The sequence below is a fragment of the Halichoerus grypus genome, chromosome 9 (assembly GCF_964656455.1).
Source record: "Halichoerus grypus chromosome 9, mHalGry1.hap1.1, whole genome shotgun sequence".
In the NCBI taxonomy this organism is placed as follows: Eukaryota; Metazoa; Chordata; class Mammalia; order Carnivora; family Phocidae; genus Halichoerus; species Halichoerus grypus.
In genome coordinates, this window is record NC_135720.1 from 26,253,273 (window position 1) to 26,272,972 (window position 19,700).

The 19,700-nt window shown below is 44.9% G+C and overlaps 1 protein-coding gene across 1 annotated transcript; it reads right to left on the reverse strand.

Annotated features, from left to right (window-relative positions):
• Positions 1-4,658: 4,658 nt before the first annotated feature.
• HEBP2 (heme binding protein 2) lies at positions 4,659-13,547 on the reverse strand. Its single transcript, XM_036097870.2, has 4 exons — positions 13,274-13,547; positions 12,618-12,753; positions 11,709-11,889; positions 4,659-5,731 (listed from the first exon to the last, which is right to left on the reverse strand). The coding sequence occupies exons 1-4, from the start codon at positions 13,373-13,375 to the stop codon at positions 5,533-5,535; spliced, it is 618 nt and encodes a 205-aa protein (XP_035953763.2). The 5' UTR covers positions 13,376-13,547; the 3' UTR covers positions 4,659-5,532.
• Between the last annotated feature and the right edge of the window lie 6,153 nt (positions 13,548-19,700).

Below are 19,700 nucleotides of genomic sequence, written 5' to 3' on the forward strand. Positions count from 1 at the left end.
GTTCTTAATGGGAAAAGGCTGAGCCTCTTCTGCAGGCCCAGAAGGTTCAGAAACTTTCAGGGAGTCAGAATTGTTGGGGGCATCCACCAGCTGTCCCCTTCTCATTATCCAGGTTTAGTCCTGGCCTTGGTGTAACAAACCTGGTTTGGTTGAACTTTTTTTTTTCTTTAAGATTTTTATTTATTCATTTGAGAGAGAGAGCATGAGCAGGGGAGGGTCAGAGGGAGAGGAAAGAGCAGACTGCCCCCTGAGCAGGGAGCCCCCCAAAAGTGGGGCTCAATCCCAGGACCCCGGGATTATGACCTGAGCCCAAGGCAGACACCCCAGCTGAGCCACACAGGCTCCCCTGGTTGAACATTTTTGGTGGTTACTACTTTTACCATCAAATCCTGTGCTTGACTTTCAGCTTTTTCTGCTTAACTTCGGCATGAGGTGAGGGCTTCTTAGCAAGTTCCCAAAGAGACTCTGGCTCTCACACTTAGTTTTAAATTGTCTGTTAATTGACCTCAGCTTTTCCTTATCCACCTGGAGGACATCAATTCAAGTTAGTAATAACCATTCAAGTCTATTGCCCTTGTACTCATTATCCAGCCCCACCCCATATTTGAGACACCCGAATCATCTACCAGCCATTGTACGCTTCTCCAGAAGTAGGTCATTCCATCTAAAGTTTTAATAACTAGACAGCCTGCTTATGCCAGGAGCTGTCTATGCACTGCCCGTCCACCAGGGATGTGAACCTCATAACCAGCCAGGCAGGGAGTGACCCAGTGTCAAGATGCTCTTACCACCCGTGATCGTGGGCCACTCTGATCCCAGTTATGCCGGTTTGACCCTGGGATGGAGTTAGGAGCACAAAAAATGTATGACAAAGTTACCAGTCTCTGAAAGCAGGAAGGAACAGTGAGATTGTGGTTGGGGGGAGCTGTCAGGCTTCATGACAGATCTGGTGAAGGCTCTGCCAGCCCACCATGGAGCTCCAGAGCAAAGACTATTTACTCAGAAGGGGCCTGAGTTGGGCAGAAACAGCTAGCTTCTTGCACCACCACCTTGCTCAGTCTTTGGCTGGGAGATGCCAGAAAACAGCAGACTGTCAGCTCCCACTGCCTTGCTCAGGCATAGGCTCACTACGCCCGAGAAAAATGTGTCCTTATCTTGAATCTGCTGCCGACCCCAAAGAGTGTCAGCTGGAGACATCAGCTGACCACATCCCTCGAAGCCAGGTAGCTGGTCCTTTCTCGAAGGTGGATCTGAGGAGCACACCTGTGTGTGCTTGCCTTCCCAGGTCCCAGAAAAGAAATGACTGGTCTTTGGCCACTGTTACACATAAGCACCAGAAATGATCAAGGACAACTTCATGTCAGTAATCTCACCTCTAAACCAGCCTCCTAAGTCAGGCTCAGCAGCAGCCTCACTCTGACCACACCCCACATCAAAAGCTCCATTCCTAGGGGATTCTGAAAGTCCGCTAACCCTTGACCCCGGCATGGAATTCCTACAGCCCTGTACCAGGTCAGCAGTTTTCTTTGTCCAGAGAGACTGCAAGCACAGCTCTCTCTTGTCTCTCTTGCTCAGCAATCACTACATGCAGCTTTTTGTTCTGAATAGTGAAGGTGGCCTCTTCCTTTGACCCGGTCATCTCTGCCCAAGATGTCCACAACCCACCAGGCTTTCATCTGACTGGCCCCTTCTCGCCCCCCTAGTCTCAAATGTCTCTTCCTCAGAGAGGCCTGGCCTGTCCCTGCTGTGTGACGTCTGCTGCCCCTGGCCACGCCACCCACCATCCCAGACCCTCATTTCATTTATACTCTCTCCCTTTCTAGAACATAAACCCACGAGGACATTCAGGAAGGAGGACTGAATGGAAGAGCGAAAGGTGTTGTGGGGTTGGATAATTACGAAGTCGCTGACGAGCGAGTGTTTCTGTCACCATCATGTCCCAGCCCCATGCGTAGTGCTGTGCCTGGAACATGGTAGACATGCCACCATGACTTCTTCAAGAGTGAAGGAAAGTAAATGACCTTCCAGTGAAATGTTTAGGGAGAAATGTTAAGTGATAACTAGAAAAGATGGTATGAATGCACTGAGTTTAAATGGATTGTTTTCAGACTTTGGAAAAGATAATCTTATGAAAAATGGACGGACACATCGATATGTGGATAGCTCTGTGGAAAGCAGTGGTGGGTGGGGGACTGCCCACCTTAATCCCTCTAATGATCCCTGAGATCCTCCTTAAAACCTAGAACTCCAAGGAAGACATTTGATCGTTCTTTCCAGAGAAATTGGATAATCCAGGCAAAGGAGAGATGGGAATTATTGCCCCCCATAAAAGTCTAGGGGGTAACTAGGATTTAATTTTGGGGGGTGAGGAGGATCAGGCAGAATTTGTTGGTAGGTTCAGTGTTTGTTTGGAACGTGGTTGGAACGTGCGGTGCAAGACAGCCTAGAGAGGAGAGGAGAGGTGCTAATTGATGGAGCAAGAGTTACACCAACAGCAAAGGTGGAAGCCTTAGCCTTAGAAAAGAGTCTACACATAAATTTGCTATAGATAAGAGAAGAACAATCTCCACAGAAGACATAAGGGATATTTGGTAGTCAGTGCCAGCCATGTAATCAAAATAACTGATTCATTGCTATGAGAAATATTCTCTGGATTGATTTAGGGTTGAAAAATGTTTTAGTTTATGATTTATGGAAGGGGAAAATGAGATATCCTGGACTTGAATGGTACAAAAGCAATTTTCTTCTTGAACATGTTTCAGATTATAGCTAGATGTTGATCATCAGAAATATGCTTCTCTTGTTTAAAATGAAATTTATTGCCTAAGAGATGCCTATTTGTATAGAACTATTGAGTAAATATTAGAAATATTTACCTCATACCAGCAGAGGCTAGTACTGTGGACATTCTAGTAGGAGGGCTAGAAGGGGTCCTCCGGTTTTTGTTTTTTTTAATATATGAACTAAAGAAGAAATTTGATTTCATTTTGGCAAGCATAAAAAGGCAAAGAACCAATAAATAAACAAGGCGAGCAAATACCTTTGGAAAATAATTGCCTGAGATTTTAAAATTTTATATCCATAAGAATTTCAAAGCCAGAAATCTAGCTTGTCTTGTATCAAAAATTACAACCTAGAAGGTAGCTCTGAGGTCATAATCATATTGATTATGCACATAGGCTATGCAGGATGAACGGCTCCATATGATCCCAGCCACTCGTGACCCGAGAAAGCTGCACTCTGCCGTCTGCCAGTGGGGCCTACCAGTTAACACATGGATCCAGGAGTCAGACTGCCTGGGCTCCAATTAGCCTCTACTCTTACAGTTTCATCTGGAGCAAGTTACCTAACATCTCTGTGCCTCCACGTCTTTATCTGCAAAATGGAGCTGATAAAATGTGGCACAGAGAGTTGCTCTGAGGGTTGAATGTAGTAATTCAGGTGAAACACTTAGAATGGTGCACCTAGAAGGTAATCCAGAAATGTTAGTTAGCTATGGAAACCATTAACTATAGGTATGTCTGTATCCAGGTTAGCAATCCGGGCAAGGGAGAGATGGGAATTATTGTCCTATAGAAGGGTCCAGGGGGACCTAGGATTATGCTCACTATAGATATCCCAGTTAGGGAGGTTAATTTTAAGAGATATCACATAATGTTGGGGTTGAAGGGACCTTAGCGTCATCTGGTTCCATCCTCTTACCATTGGATAATCTTCTCTAGAAGTGATGACACGTTCTCTGCTTAACCACACACAGTGATGGGAACCGGAACTGGTGTCATTCACAGGCAGCTGCATTGTTGGGAAGTTACTGAGCACCAACCTGCTTTTCTCCTTCAGTCCTCCAACCACCATGCTCTGGGAGGCCACGGTAGTTACCGCCTTTCCCACAACGGGCTTCCTCTCTGTGGAAGAGGACTTCAACTACCCCAGTTTTGACCTCAGTTTGTGCTTTCTAATTGATTCTTTCCAGCATATCTGTTAACTCAGGCAAAAGACCAGGTGGGCCAAGTACCCCCTGATGGGAACTGAAACTACCTGCTCAAGCAAGAAAGACCCCATGTGATTGACTGCAAGACAATGATTGACCTGACCTTTACTGCCCACCCACGTGTACCCACCAACCTTTGTCCCACATTGTCCTTATATAAATTTGGAAGTATTTTCAGCATGTTAGATCGTCTTCAGATGCTAGTCCCCAGTCGTCCCAGTGTTGGCCTCACTGAAATAAATTCCTTTCTTGTTTCACCACCTCTCATATCCTTGCCTTTGGATTTTGTCAGCAGTGAGTGGCCGAACCTGGTTGGTTTGGGACCCCCAGAGCCCGGTGCTCTGGCATCCTTGGGCCCCAGTTACATCTGACATCTCCAGGACACAATTAGGCACAGATTTCAACCTCCTTGATTTTATGGCAACTCATCCTTTCAATAACTATAATGATTTTTTTTTTTAAGATTTTATTTATTTGAGGGAGAGAATGAGAGAGAGAGAGCACAAGAGAGGGGAGGGCAGAGGGAGAAGCAGACTCCCCGCTGAGCGGGGAGCCCGATGCGGGACTCGATCCTGGGACTCCAAGATCATGACCTGAGCCGAAGGCAGTCGCTTAACCAACTGAGCCACCCAGGCGCCCAACTATAATCATTTTTATATGACCTCCAGAATGACATGAAATACTTTATTTTTTTTTTTAAAGATTTTATTTATTTATTTGACAGAGACACAGCGAGAGAGGGAACACAAGCAGGGGGAGTGGGAGAGGGAGAAGCAGGCTTCCTGCGGATGAGGGAGCCCGATGCAGGGCTCGATCCCAGAACCCTGGGATCATGACCTGAGCCAAAGGCAGACGCTTAACGACTGAACCACTGAGGCGCCCCACTAGATGAAATACTTTAAAAGCGGGTGTGAATTTTAAAATTACATGTTTGTATACATGCCTTCGGGAAAGAACATGCCTTTATTGAGTTTTGGAATAGAAGTCCCTAACTTCATAAATTTGTTCTTTGCCATGAAATATTATCGACCCTTTTGGGTATGGTGGGAATTTTCTGTTGTGGTGAGGGCGGTTGGGCAGATGGGGAAGAGGAGCCCACAAAGAATGTGACAGGGTCAGGTGCAAAAGAATCTGATTTTTGTTTTCAACTGAACTTCACCTCACAAGGCTTCATAGCCTAGCCGTGCCATACAGGATACCTCTTTGGCATTTTTATTGATAATATCTGGAGGGGATAATATCCAAATGACACAAATCCAAGTCGAAAAAGGCAACATGATGTGAAGAAGGGTCAAGTAACAGGACACTTCCCGGGAACCTCACAGAAATAAACTCCCCCAGAGCTGTGACTGATTCACATGTTTCTAGAATACTGTCCCCTGTTCCCTGTGTATCTAGATAAAGCTTCAAGCATTAAAAGGCACCTTGGAAATAAGCTCAGTTCATCACAGTTCACTCTGGTAGAGCAACTAGACCTGCATTTTGCGGGTAGGTAGTGTTGATGTCTACAGTAAGCAATGGAACTTCCTCGGGTTTTTTTCTCATTCATTTTCTTTGGAGGGTTCATTTTTCTGAATCAACCACACTTCATTATTTCTATCAAGCAACTTGAAAGGACTGTTGTAGCCTGCGGTGTAGTAAACCTTCTCATTGAAAACTTTTCCTTCTTCCCTCAAAGTGCTTGCTAATGTCAAAAGTTGTTCTTGATTCTTTTGAGCACTAGAGAATCCGTCGAAAGCCCTGTGAAGGAGAAAGTAAATAACCATGAATGATGTTCACGCTGATGTAAATGTCAGTCCGAAAAGGGGAGCAGAAGCTGACACGATGAGGCTGGATCAAGTGCAGCTTCCGAGCTCCCCCAGCTCCCCCTCCCCCAGCAGCCAACCTCCTCTCCTCTGGTTCCCATTCTCAGCGCCACCTCGCCACACATGGAGGGGACCCACGAGGAGGCACATGTCCCAGCTGCTGGCAAGCAGACTTGGAACGTTCACCATCTCGTGCTCTAACTCTTGCTTCTCAGACTTTCACGAGCACATACTAATCACCTGGGAATCTTGCTAAAATGCAGATGCAGGAGGTCTGGGGTGGGGCCTGAGAATCTGCATTCCTAACAAGCTCCCGATGATGCTGATGCTGCCGGTCAGAGGACCATACTGAAACCCCCTTAGAAGACTCCCTTACAGACTTCCAATTTTCTATGGAACAGTTCCCCTCCCCTCCTCTCCTTGGGAAAAGGGTAGGTGCCACATCACAGATGAATATGGTAGAGTTTCGACCCTATGAATTTATAGTCTACTGGAAGAGGGGAACATTTTGGCAGCTCTTTACATACAGCCTGAGAAGAGATTTAACGGAGACAGGATCGATATGCTTGGGAACCCCGAGGATATGACTGAATCAGGGGTACGGGATGTCATCTGAGTTGGGTCTGGAATGGAGGATGGCTTTGCTGGGCAAGAAAAGGGGAAGGAGAAGAAAAGGAACAGAAGTTCAAAAATACAAAGCATGTTCATAGTGAGGCACAAAATGAGCTCTGAAAGGTGAGTCAGAGCCAGAAAGAAGAATCTTTTATGTCATCTCAAGGCCTTTTGAGATTATTCTGAAGGATGCTGAGCAGAAAAGTAACTTCTTAGGATCCGGGAAAGATGGAAAAGAGACTGGAGGGAAGGAGCCAGTTTGGAGGTTGCCATGGGGATGAGGAAGAAAAGACAGTCAAAAGATTTAAATAAAAAGTGGGAAAAGAGAATAAAAGTTTAAGTATAGATTTTCAAGTATATAAACAAAACTATCCTGAGGTTAAATTATGACAGCACCCAGACCTAGCTGAGTTGCTGACATGTAAATATGATGAATTTGATTTTGAAAGTTAAGAATAGGAAACACAGAAAATCACGAATATTCCCAATATACCTTCTTTAGCATAAGTTGTATTATCAATGTGCCAATGGAAAAGCTTAGTCCTACCATTCTTCAGGTAAAATGTAAGCTCTCAAGGGTACACACTATGTGTATTTGATTCAACGATGTTCATGAGGCATCTAGAATTGTTCGTAGCATGCGGTATCTTTTAAATCCTCATCGAATAGTATAGGAATCTATATACACACATGTACATGAAATAAAACATTGAAGATAAATTGATAAAACTGTTCTAATTTTCAGAATGTTGACTGATAATGATAATTCTGAACCATGTGTTAAGAAATATTTGCCTCCTAAATCTATTATTTCCTTAATGAAGAGCCAACTCATAGTCTGTTCTGCCTAAAGAAACTTGTTTTCAGATCCTATTTCTGCCCTGAAATCAAATCTCGAACCCCCTAGTTAGAAATCATCCTTTGTTCTCCGAATACATATTGTTCTACAATGATCCCTCACAGCTTTATTCAATACACAAACATATGATTCTCTTCCCACACACCTGCCTTGCTAGGAGCTGCAGGGTATGAACAGAGTACCATGTTGCAGCATTCTTGAGAAAGTTACAGTTTGTACCTCTATCACTATAACTTAGAATAATAGAAGAACAGAGTGGCTAGCTAACTGGAGAAACTGAGGAAGGCATCACAGAGGAGGTACCATTTGATCCAAGTCCTGAAGGACGAAAGTGGATGCTCCAGGAAGAGGAGAAAGAAAGAGCTAGAACTAGTAGTTAAGGTAAGGTGCACATTTTAACTATTTTAGAGAAATTAACTCATTTAGTCTTCATGGCAACCCTATGAAATGGTACTATAACTATACACATTTTACAGATGAAGACCTTCAGGCAAGAAAATCTGAGGAACCTGCCTGAGGTCACAGGTAAAGAGATGTGGAAGGTCCTAGCCACAGCAATCCAATAAAGAAAAAACATCCAAATGGCAAGGAAGAAGTAAAACTTTCACTATTTGCAGATGACATGATAGTATATATAGAAAACCTGAAAGACTCCACCAAAAAACTGTTAGATCTGATAAACGAATTCAGTAAAGTTGCAAGATATAAAATCAATTTACAGAAATCTGTTGCATTTCTATATACCAATAATGAAGCAGCAGAGAGAGAAATTAAGGAATCAATCCCATTTACAGCTGCACCAAAAACCATAAGATACCTAGATATAAACCTAACCAAAGATGTAAAAGACCTGTACTCTGAAAACTATAAAATACTGATGAAAGGGGTGCTTGGGTGGCTCGGTTGATTAAGTGCCTGCCTTTGGCTCAGGTCACGATCCCAGAGTCCTGGAACTGAGCCCTGAGTCGGGCTCCCTGCTCAGTGGGGAGTCAGCTTCTTCCTCTCTCTCTACCTCTCCCCCCACTCCTGCTTTCTCAACCACTCTCTCTCTCTCTCTAATAAATAAAGTCTTTTAAAAAAATAAATAAAATACTGATGAAACAAATTGAAGAGGACACAAAGAAATGGAAAGACATTCCATGCTCATGGATTGGAAGAACAAATATTGTTAAAATGTCTATATTACACAAAGTAATCTATATATTTAATGCAATCCCTATCAAAATACCAACAGCATTTTTCACAGAGCTTGATCAAACGATCCTAAAATTTGTATGGAACCACAAAAAACCCCGAATAGCCAAAGCCACCTTGAAAAAGAAAAGCAAAGCTGGAGGCATCACAATTTCAGATTTCAAGTTATATTACAAAGTTCTATAATGAAAACAGTATGGTACTGGCACAAAGATAGACACTTAGATCAATAGAACAGAATAGAAAACCCAGAAATGAACCCATGATTATATGGTCAGTTAATCTTCGACAAAGGAGGAAAGAATATTCAATGGGATATTGGATTGTCTCTTCAACAAATGGTGTTGGGAAAACTGGACAGCAACTTGCAAAAGAATGAAATTGGACCACTTTCTTACACCATACACAAAAAGATTCAAAATGGGTTAAAGACCTAAATGTGATACCTGAAACCATAAGGTCTAAAAGAGAACACAGGCAGTAACTTCTTTCACATTGCCCACAGCAACTTCTTTCTAGATATGTCTCCTAAGGCAAGGGAAACAAAAGCAAAAATAAACTATTGGGACCACATCAAAATAAAAAGCTGCAGAGCAAAGGAACAATCAACAAAACTAAAAGTCAACCTACAGAATGGGAGAAGATATTTGCAAATGACATATCCGATGAAGGGTTAGTATCCAACATATATAAAGAACTTAGAAAACTCAACACCCAAAAAACAAATCCAATTAAAAAACGGGCAGAAGACATGAACAGACACTTCTCCAAAGAAGATATACAGACGGCCAACAGACACATGAAAAGATGCTCAATATCACTTATCAGGGAAATGCAAATCAAAACTACAATGGGATACCACCTCACACCTGTAAGAATGGCTAAAATCAACACAAGAAACAGCAGGTGTTGGCGAGGATGTGGAGAAAGGGCGCTGCTGGTGGGAATGCAAACTGGTGCAGCCCCTCTGGAAAACAGTATGGAGGTTCCTCAAAAAGTTAAAAACAAAACAAACAAACAAACAAAACACTCTACAATCCAGCAATTGCACTACTAGGTATTTACCCAAAGAATACAAAAGTACTAAATCAAAGGGATATATGTGCCCTGATGTTTAGAGCCACATTATCTACAACAGGTAAAACATGGAAACAGCCCAAGTGTCCATAGATGGGTGAATGGATAAAGAAGATGTGCTATATATACACAATGGAATATTACTCAGCTATAAAAAGAATGAAATCTTGCCATTTGCAACAACATGGATGGAGCTAGAGAGTATTATGCTAAGCAAAATAAGTTAGTCAGAGAAAGACAAACACCATGTGACTTCACTCATGTGGAATTTAAGAAACAAAATAAATGAGCAAAGGGGAAAAAAAAGAGAGGCAAACCAAGAAACAGACTCTTAACTCTAGAGAACAAACTGGTGGTTCCCAGAGGGGAGGTGGGTGGGGGATGGGTGAAACAGGTGATGGGGAGGAAGGAGGGCACTTGTCATGATGAGCTCCAGGTGATGGAGGGAAGTGCTGAATCCCGTGAAACTAAGAGGACACTGTATGGTGACTAACTGGAATTGAAATAAAAACTTAAGAAAAAAAGAGAGATGTGGAAGAACACGGGCTGCTTGGGGAAGGGTGGGAAGGTCAATGGAATGTAGCTAGTGGGGAGACACGGTTGGGCCACATTATAAAAGGCATTGTGAACAGTCTGAACTTCACCCTGAAGCAAGTGGAAAGTCACAGAGATTTTTAGTGAAGTCACGGGGTGGGGTTTTTGTTTTGTTTTGTTTTGCTGCTGTGGTGGTAAGAAAGACCATGGGTTCCCGTGTGGAGCATGAGAGGAAGAGAATGGTGGGCAGGTTACTCCCAGCAGTTGGGAGGCCACTGAAGTGGAGCAGTCAAGACCTGAGAAGAATAGACATCCTAGCATCTACTGAGTGTCCGGCACTGTGCCAAGCACTGGGGCACACAGAAATGACTGAGGTGTGGTTCCTAGAGGATGAGGACCTGAGGAAGTCACAGGGAAGGGGAGAGGGAACAGAATCATGGATCATTTCCAAGGAGCCTGGACCGGATCTGGTAACCAGTTGTCAGGGATGGGTGCGCTGATGGTGGCCTTTGAGGTCCTTGCTGGGGACGCTGTCTGGCTGATGAAGCCCTTTGCTGAGACAGGCAAGAGATCACTGCTCACATACACTGAGAACTGAGGGAAGGCTCATTTGTAGAGCTGTTGAGTTTGATCCCCACCTACCTCCCATGGAAATGTCCAGTAAGTAGGGTAATCGGGGCTGGAGACACTAAATTTTGAGAGTCACTGGACACACGTAGTTGAAGTTTTATAAACAGATCACCCAGAGCAAGTCTGCTATGACATGGGAGTCAATGCGGGGCATCAACAGCGCTTCCTGGGTGAGAGAGAGGAACAGGAGGAGAAGAATGGCAAGACAGTGACTTTCTGAGACTGAACAGGATGGCTCAGCTTCTGACCCATCAAGAGAACAGATGGGTCAATACACTAAGGCCGCAGGGGCCACACGGACAAGAGCTGCCATCACGTGCCAAAGGCAAGGGCACAGCTGAGGGTGACGAGGGCAGCCCCAAGGAGATGGTGTGGGCTCTCCCAGACTGTGGTGGTCTGAGGAGCCCATGGAAACAGAGACAGACAGACAGATTCCTTTAGCAGGTGGGTGGTGACAAGAAGGAGAGAAAGGAATAAAGCAACACCAGTATGAGACTGCTACCATGTTCTGTGCGTGTTTTAGATTTCAACAGAGAGAATTTAAGCATGTGTCAAACAGGTACCGGAAGCCTAAAACAGTATAAGTATAAGGAACCACTCGATGAACAGAGGCAATGAATGCCGGAACAGCTAGCATCCCTCGGGCTGGGGAACACAGGAAGAGCCCGGGGCTATCAGAACCTAGAAGCTGGGAGGAGGAGGAGTACCCTGCACTGTGTGTTAGGATTCTTGTTCAGGTTTACCTCAACGGCAGGTTGAGAATAATGTGCATTGTGTCTTAGTTGTGGAAGGTATGCCACAAACTCTTCATTACATGAATTAATTATATCTTGCAGTAGACCCTTAGGAACACATAAAACTGAGCCAGGAGGAAAACACCACAAAATGCATTAGACCTCTTTTTTTACAGAAGGGTGAAAAGCCTGCTGAAATTGCAGAGGAGCTCAACTGAGAGCAGGCGAGGAAAACTAGCAGTCAGCAGGGCTATAAATTATCTACCACTTACCGTACAAACACAGTCATTTCAGCTCTGTCTTCAATGAAGACATCTGACTCTGAAGGCCTGGGCGGATCGGATTGCTGTTCAGAGGGGATGTACAGGGAAATGGTAATGATAGACTCGCTGAAAGGACCGGAACCGGGCTCCACATAGCTTGTCACGGGAGCTGTCATCCTTATCTTCATCTCTGGACCGTAAAATAATATATTTAAATACCGCGAGAAGACCATCAAAGCAGATTTAGCATATTTATGACTACTTTTAAAACTTAACCTACTATTTTTTGATCTGAGTTTCCTGACTTACATTATGCTACTGACATAAAATTTACCTTTGAGATAATTTTCATCATTAAAAATAAGGGCAGAATGATTCAATTATCCACTGGCCGCATTAAACACTTTCTGTACTACTATTTTTGGTTAATAAATTCTAGTTTTAGGGATGGAAGGGAAAATTAGAGATCGTATAGTCCAGTCTATTTTTTTTTTTTTTTTTTTACAATTCGGAAACTGAGATCCCACAGGCTAAGTGACCAGCTAAAACATAAATAGCGTCAGAGCCCGAACCAGATGTCTTGAGACCCTTGATCTTGGGTTCTTAGTACCTTCCTGCCTCCTGATCACTCTTAACCTACCAGTCACCAAATTACCTCGAAGCATTAGCCATCAAAAGGACTTAACACCAGTTACACAGAGGCCCAGTTCATCCAGCAGAAACAGACAAGAATAGAGGTTGAAAAGCACTACCCTCCTCTAGACTCTGCTAAGGGTCCTGAGCAGAGTCCCTGTCTTCAAACATTTAAGTATTCGATGATCTCATTTTTCTATTCTAAAGTATATCTCTTTAATAACCTAAAACGCAAGATAAGCCAGGGGACTCAACCACAATATATATAAGGTAAATCGTCTTCACCTTTCTCATTTTTGCCTTGAATGTAGCCGTTCAGCTTTGTAAAACCAGTCTGGATGGCTGAATCCCAGTCCATGGACTCAACGGAAGTGCTGACCCACTTGGCTGGTCCATAATGCCGGATCTCATAACTTCCGGGCTAAAATGGAACAGAGAAAACTGAGGGAAGCAATTCTAAAAAGGCAGGACGTGAAAGGCAACAGTACAGGTGCCTTGATCTCGGGTCCACCTGGGATGGACCCCTGGTTCTGGTTCCTTAGGACCTGGCAGCGCCCCTTCCCCGAGGCTCCCATCCTTGGATTAGAGAGGCTGGGGGCCTCCGCCCCCACGCAGGGGTCGGGGGGTCGGTAAGACCTAGCATCTGTTCCGTCCTCTGGGCCAGGAGGGTCCCACCGCGGGCTCTGGGACCTGATCAATTCCTTTTTCTTTTTTAACCTCAAAAGAAACCGAGATGTGGCCAGTTGAGATGGAGATGTAGCCATAACCTAGGGTTATGGCTAACCGACCGAATTTCCCCATCTGGGCAGGAACGGAGCTGGGGACCCAGACAACTTTAAAAAATGGAACGTTTTACTTAAATCTGCGGGACCCTCCGGCCCCACTGCAAATCACCCGGCGCGCTCCGGCCCGCACCGTCCGCGCCCGCGGGAGGCGCCTACCTGGGGGCCCGCGTCCTCCGGCGCCGTCCAGCCCGGCGTCTCCACGGCTTGGGCCGCCGCGCGTTCGGCTGTCGCGGGGTCGGGCTCCAGCACCTCGGCCATGGGCGGCGCCGACGCTCCGGGGCGGGCGAGAGGCTGGCGAGAGGCTGGCGAGAGGAGCAGGACGGGGCCGCCCCGCTGCGAGTGCGCGCCGCGCCCGCCTGCCCGGCCGCGAGTCCCCGCCCCGGCGCTGCCCGGAGCCCCGGTCACCCCGCCGACCCGCGCCCCTCCTCCCCGCAGTGAGGGGGACCGAGTCCGCAGGAGCCCGTCCGCCCCTGGGCCGGGAGGGGGCGCTGCGACCTCGAGCCCGCCCCCGATTCCCACCCGGGCAGCTCCCGCGGGGCCGCGCCCCCCTTGCCGGGCTCCGCCCCTGCAGCGGTGAGGGCCGGAGACAGGACTGCAGGGTCCGCTTAGCCCGGGCTTCCTTTGGGAGTCCCTCCCGTCCCCCGCCCTTGTTCTTAAATTAACCGGCGCACAAAGGTGTCCACTGTGGGAGTCGGGGGTGGAGGACTCAGCAACTGGCTTGCGGGGTTTCTGATGTAACCGGTTTGGGAACCTCTCCGCGGCTCCACCCGGGCAGGGAGCCGGTTTCGACTAGCCCCGGGGAGTGGCGTGAGCCAGGCCCGCAGCCTGGGTGCACTCTGGAAGGCGGGAGGGCGCCTGCTTGCTGGGTGGGAAGGTGGGCGGGCTGCAGACTGGGACCCTGGCTGTACCTTCTGGCACCCCCGTGGGCCCAGGGCTCCATGCGCGAGTTGGATCGGGGCCCAGCCAGGGACGTGAGCCTCTATTCACACCTAGAAGGTGTCCAAGGTGCCCAACATCCATCAGGGTCCCTCGCGGGAGGAGGTAGACGGGGCTACAGTCATGCCTAGAGAGAATCTTCAACTGTCCTGGTTTATGGACCTTTGCCTGAAAAGGATCCCAGAACCTGTGAGTTGGTCGCACTAGAACTATCAGGCTGGGGGGAGGGAGGTAAAAGAGGGGGCAGAGAAATAGGGGGTAGAGCGATTCTAGTGCCTTGGAAACTATTTGGTTAGATTTATTCCTTATTTTTCCTAAGAGATTTATTGAGATATAATTCACACACCATAAAATGCACCCATTTAATGTGTACCATTCAGTGTTTTTAGTATATTCACAGTTGTGCAACCATCACTACAATAAATTTTAGAGCATTGTTATCACCTCTCCCCCCACCCACAACCCCATACTCTTTAGCCATCGCGCCCCAATTCCCCATCCCCCAGCCCTAGGCAACTACTAATCTGCCCTCTGTCTCTATAGGTTTGCTATTTCTGACATTTCATATAAATGAAACAATGCAGTGTCTTAATCTGTGCGGCTACTGTAACAAAATATCACAAAATATCACACTCTCAGGGCTTATAAGCAACAGAGCCTTATTTCTCAAGGTTCTGGAGGCTGGAAGTCCAAGACCAGGATGCCAGCAAGTTCGGAGCAGGCCCTTCTCCCGGTGGCAGACTGCTGGTGGTGTCCTCACAAAATAATCTAGCTAGTTTTCTTGTTGATTAATTAATTAATTATTAATTAATCTAGCTAGTAATCTTGTTGATTATTAGAACAATTAGAATTGTTCTAATAACACATATTTAATCAATGTTTGTGTGACATTATGCAGAAGATATTCTTTTTTTTTTTTTTTTTTTTAAAGATTTTATTTATTTGACAGAGAGAGACACAGTGAGAGAGGGAACACAAGCAGGGGGAGTGGGAGAAGGAGAAGCAGGCCTCCTGCAGAGCAGGGAGCCCGATGCAGGGCTCGATCCCAGGACCCTGGGATCATGACCTGAGCCGAAGGCAGACGCTTAACGACTGAGCCACCCAGGCGCCCCAATGCAGAAGATATTCTATTGAAGCTTTACAGCACATGCGGTGGCACCATGGGGCTCGGTTCTGAGAACAGGTACCTCCATTTCACCCCAGTGGGGGAGGGAGCCTGCAGAGCCCTGCAGCAGTGACCACAGCCCGTTCTCATTCTTTGCAGCAGCTTTGTTCTATAAAGTCACCCTGAGGGACGCCTGGGTGGCTCAGTCGGCTAAGCGTCTGCCTTGGGCACCGGTCATGATCCCAGTCCTGGGATCGAGCCCCGCATCGGGCTCCCTGCTCGGTGGGGAGCCTGCTTCTCCCTCTCCCTCTGCCCCTCTCCCTGCTTATGCTCTCTCTCTGACAAATAAATAAATAAAATCTTAAAAAAAAATAAAGTCGCCATGAACATTGAATTAATGAATCCTGAACTATTGCTTCTAGAGGAAATACAGAGTTAGGTTCCTGTGAGCCTCGGGTCACAATATTTTTGTCAACCAATCACTACATAACCTTGTTTTATATGTGTTATTGGATAAAGATACCTTATTTAATAGATATTGTTGGTTCGTGAACATTGAACTCATCACCAACACTGTAACTCGGACTTTAATGAAGCTGATACGACACACATATCTCCTCCAAAAGGCACATCCCAGCCTTCCTGCCCCTCAGGCAAGGAGACAGCACTTCACTGCTTTGTTCCGAGGCCATTTTAAGCAACAAAATCAACAAGAAGCACAAAAATGCAAAAAACCATGGAACTAAATAGACTGCAAAGAGGACACTTGTTTACTCTGTGGGAGCTGAAACTAGAAGGCAGAGCTCCACCTTATTTGACCCCAGCTAGGAATGTGTGCATACAGTGGCTGAAATTTCCCACTGCTCTACACATGCAGATGTCCACCAGTGACCAAGAAGGTGCTGTGAGCATTGAGTTTGGAGTTCTAAATATAGACCAACAAGTTGGTGAACTTACACATACAGAATCTGTGAATGAGGAGGATCAACTCTACATGCTTCCTGCAGTAAGTCACACAAGTCACTTCCATCCATATTTCATTGACCAAAGCAAATCATAGGCCTTGATTAATCTCAAGAGGATGGGAAAGTGCGGTCACACTGTGCTCTCAAGGAAGAGCTCAACTATTTGAGAGAATTGCTAATGTTCATTACTGATATCATTTAGTCGTTCATTGATTAGTCCATCCTTGCGGCAGATTTTCTTTCCCAAAGATAGTGGCCATATTATCTCCCATCCAACATGCTGTCCTTATGTGACTTTGCTACATCCCCACCCCCCATCGAGAGATGGAGGTCTATGCTTCCTTTCCTTGAAATGGGGCAGGTCTGTGACTCCATGAGAAGTCACCATGTGTGACTTCTGAGGCTAGATCATTAAGGACTTCCACCTGATTTTCTTTGGGACAATTACTCTTAAAACCCAACAACCATGCTGAAGGGAAGCCCAGGCAGCTCCAGCTCCATGGAGAGCCCTGTGTCTGGCTGATAGCTGGCATTGACCCCGACCCATTTGAGTGACCACATGTTCAGACAGTGCCAGCTCCCCACCACTGAGTCACCACCAGACATCCTCGATTCTTCCAAGCTGAGGCCCCAGAGGTCAGAGGGCGGATACAAGCTGTCCCTGCAGTACCCACAGAATCTGGGAGCAGAATTAAATGGTTACTTTTTTATGCCACTAAGTTTGGGGTGATATGTTTTTCGGGATAATAACTGAAAAAGTACCTTCTATGTATAGTGCTGTAGTAGATGTTGGTGGGTTTTAGTAATGCATAACATGTGTTTCTAGTCTTCACCTATTGTGCAGTCAGGTTATTGTTTACTCTGGGGCCATTCCTGCACCCATAGCATAATTACATATTTGGTCTTTTTAGAGTTGCCACTATCTCAAATATGGTAACTGTAAAATGGGTAGCAACTCAGTAGTCTAACAGGAAGTGTAACCTTTGAATTTGCTTGGCTTCTTCTTTAGTTTTGGTGAGAATTATAATACTCATCCATCATCGAGATGCAAGCCAACCCATTGAAGCTCCTCTTACACTAAGCACTTTGCTCAGGGTCTGACACATAATTGCTTGATAAATGTTGAATGAATACCAGTCAGAATTTATCAGACGCATTGATAGTGACTGAGTGTTTTCAGGAGCACCTGTGAACCACCTTTCTAATGGGCCACAGAAAATGAAGAGACATTTATTGAATGTGGGGTCGAGGAATAGGCAGCTAAAGTCTAAAGCTGAGAATGTCTTGAAAAATTAAAATATCAGTTCTAATCACTATGAGGCCTGATATAATTTCTGAGACTGTGGTGACCGGTTATAAAAAAAAGGAGAGGGATATTCATACTGATTTTAAAAGGTTCATGCTCTGAAGTAAAAATAGACAGCCGACTATGCTGCAGCTAGATAGCTAGATAGCTCACACTCTCAAACAGCTCTTAAAAAGAAACTAAATCCTTGATGCAGCTAAGAGGAAATGTTTTTAACAGATCACTTGATTAAGGACCATTTCCTAAAAACTGAGGGCAGTTAAGATGTTCCCTTAAGCTCTTATCTATGGGGCTTTTGCTGTTGCCATACATTATTACATTATTTCTTGATGAAGAAAAATGAAAGAATTGGTAGGAATTGGACTCGATTCCCTGATGACCTTTTTAGAACAGAGGTGTTCGGTATTTCAGTGCTCCCAGTTCTGAGAAGAGGAGCCACTCAGCCCCAATCTGACATACACCTGTGAATCAGTCAGCTCTCAGCCTTTTCTTGGGTCCTGCAGAATGGTCTCCTGAGGCAGTTCCACACCTGAGTTTGTGTGGTTGTGTGGGTCTGCATGTTCAGAATGAGTTCCAAGCATGGGAGAGGTCAGTGGCAGATTGACTTGGCTCCAAGATGGAGGAAGAGTTTAGCAGTAATGCCTGGGACATCTTGTCTTCTAGGTAGTGCTTCTCAAGATGTCTGTGATGAAGAACCTTCTCCCCTTAAGAAATAATTTCTAGTTCATCATAAACCAGACAGACAGAACACAAGCAGAGGGAGCGGCAGGCAGAGGGAGAGGGAGAAGCAGACTCCCCGCTGAGCAAGGAGCCTGATGTGGGGCTTGATCCCAGGACCCTGGGATCATGACCTCAGCTGAAGGCAGATGCTTAACCGACTGAGCCACCCAGGTGCCCCAATACTGTCTTTCAATTGGTGTATTTAGACCATTGAAGTTTAAACTATTATTGATATGGCTGGATTAATATCTACCATATTTAATACTGTTTTCTATTGCTTGCCCTTGTTGTTTGCTTCTTTTTTGGTCTTCTCCTGCCTTTTGTCATTCTGAGCATTTTCGAGGACTCCATTTTCTCTCATTTCTTAGCATATCGATTATACTTTTTTTTTTGACTTCTCCTAGTGACCCTAGAGTTTGCAATATACATTTACAACTAATCTAAGTCAACTTTCAAATAACACTCGACTGCTTCACCAGAGGCACAGGGACCTTATAATAACAAAATATTCTTAATTCCTCCCTCCTGTTTCTTGCGTTATTGCTGTCATTTATTTCACTTATGTAAGCTATAATCATCAAAGACATTATTGCTATTATTTTGAACAAATTTTTATTTGTTAGATCAATTAAGAATAAGAAAAAAATGTTTGCTTTACTTTCACTTATTCCTTCTCTAATCTGCTTCCTTTCGTTATCTGAGTTTCTAACCTAGATCATTTTCCTTCTCTTTGAAGAATTTATTTTAATATTTCTTGCAAGGTAGATCAATCAGCAACAAATTTCCTCAGTTTTTCTTTGTCTGAGAAAGTATTTATCCTTCACTTTTGAAGAATAATTTTGCAGAATACAGAATCCAGGCTGGTGGGTTTTTTTTCTCTCTTGAAATATTTCACTCCACTCCACTAGCTTGCATGGCTTCTGAAGAGAAGCTGGGGTAATTCTTATCTCTGCTCCTCCACAGGTAAGGTGTTTTCTTCCTCTAGCCTCTTTCAAGATTTTTTTAAAATTTATTTTTGTTTATTTTATTTATTTACTTTTTAATTAGGCTCCATGCCCAGCGTGGAGCCAAATGTCGGGCTTGAACTCACGACACTGAGATCAAGACCTGAGCTGAGATCAAGAGTTGGACACTTAACCAACTAAGTCACTCAGGCGCCCCAAGATTTTTTTTTTTAATCTTTGATTTTCTGCAGTTTGAATATAGTACACTCAGGTGTAGTATTTTTGGGTTTTTTTTGTTTCTTTTTTGGCATTATTCCTGCTTGGTGTTCTCTGAGCTTCCTGCATCTATTGTTTGACATTAATTTGTGAACATTTGCAGTCATTATTGCTTCGAATATTTCTTCTGTGCCTTTCTTTCTTTCTTCTTTTTCTGGATTCCCACTATGTGCATGTAACACCTTTTGTATTTGTCTCACAGTTCTTGGATATTCTGCTCTGCATTTTTTTTTTTCTCTTTGCCTTTCTGTTTTAGAAGTTTCTATTAACATATCCTTAAGCTCAGGGATTATTTCCTCAACTGTGTCCAGTCTACTAATAAGCCCATGAA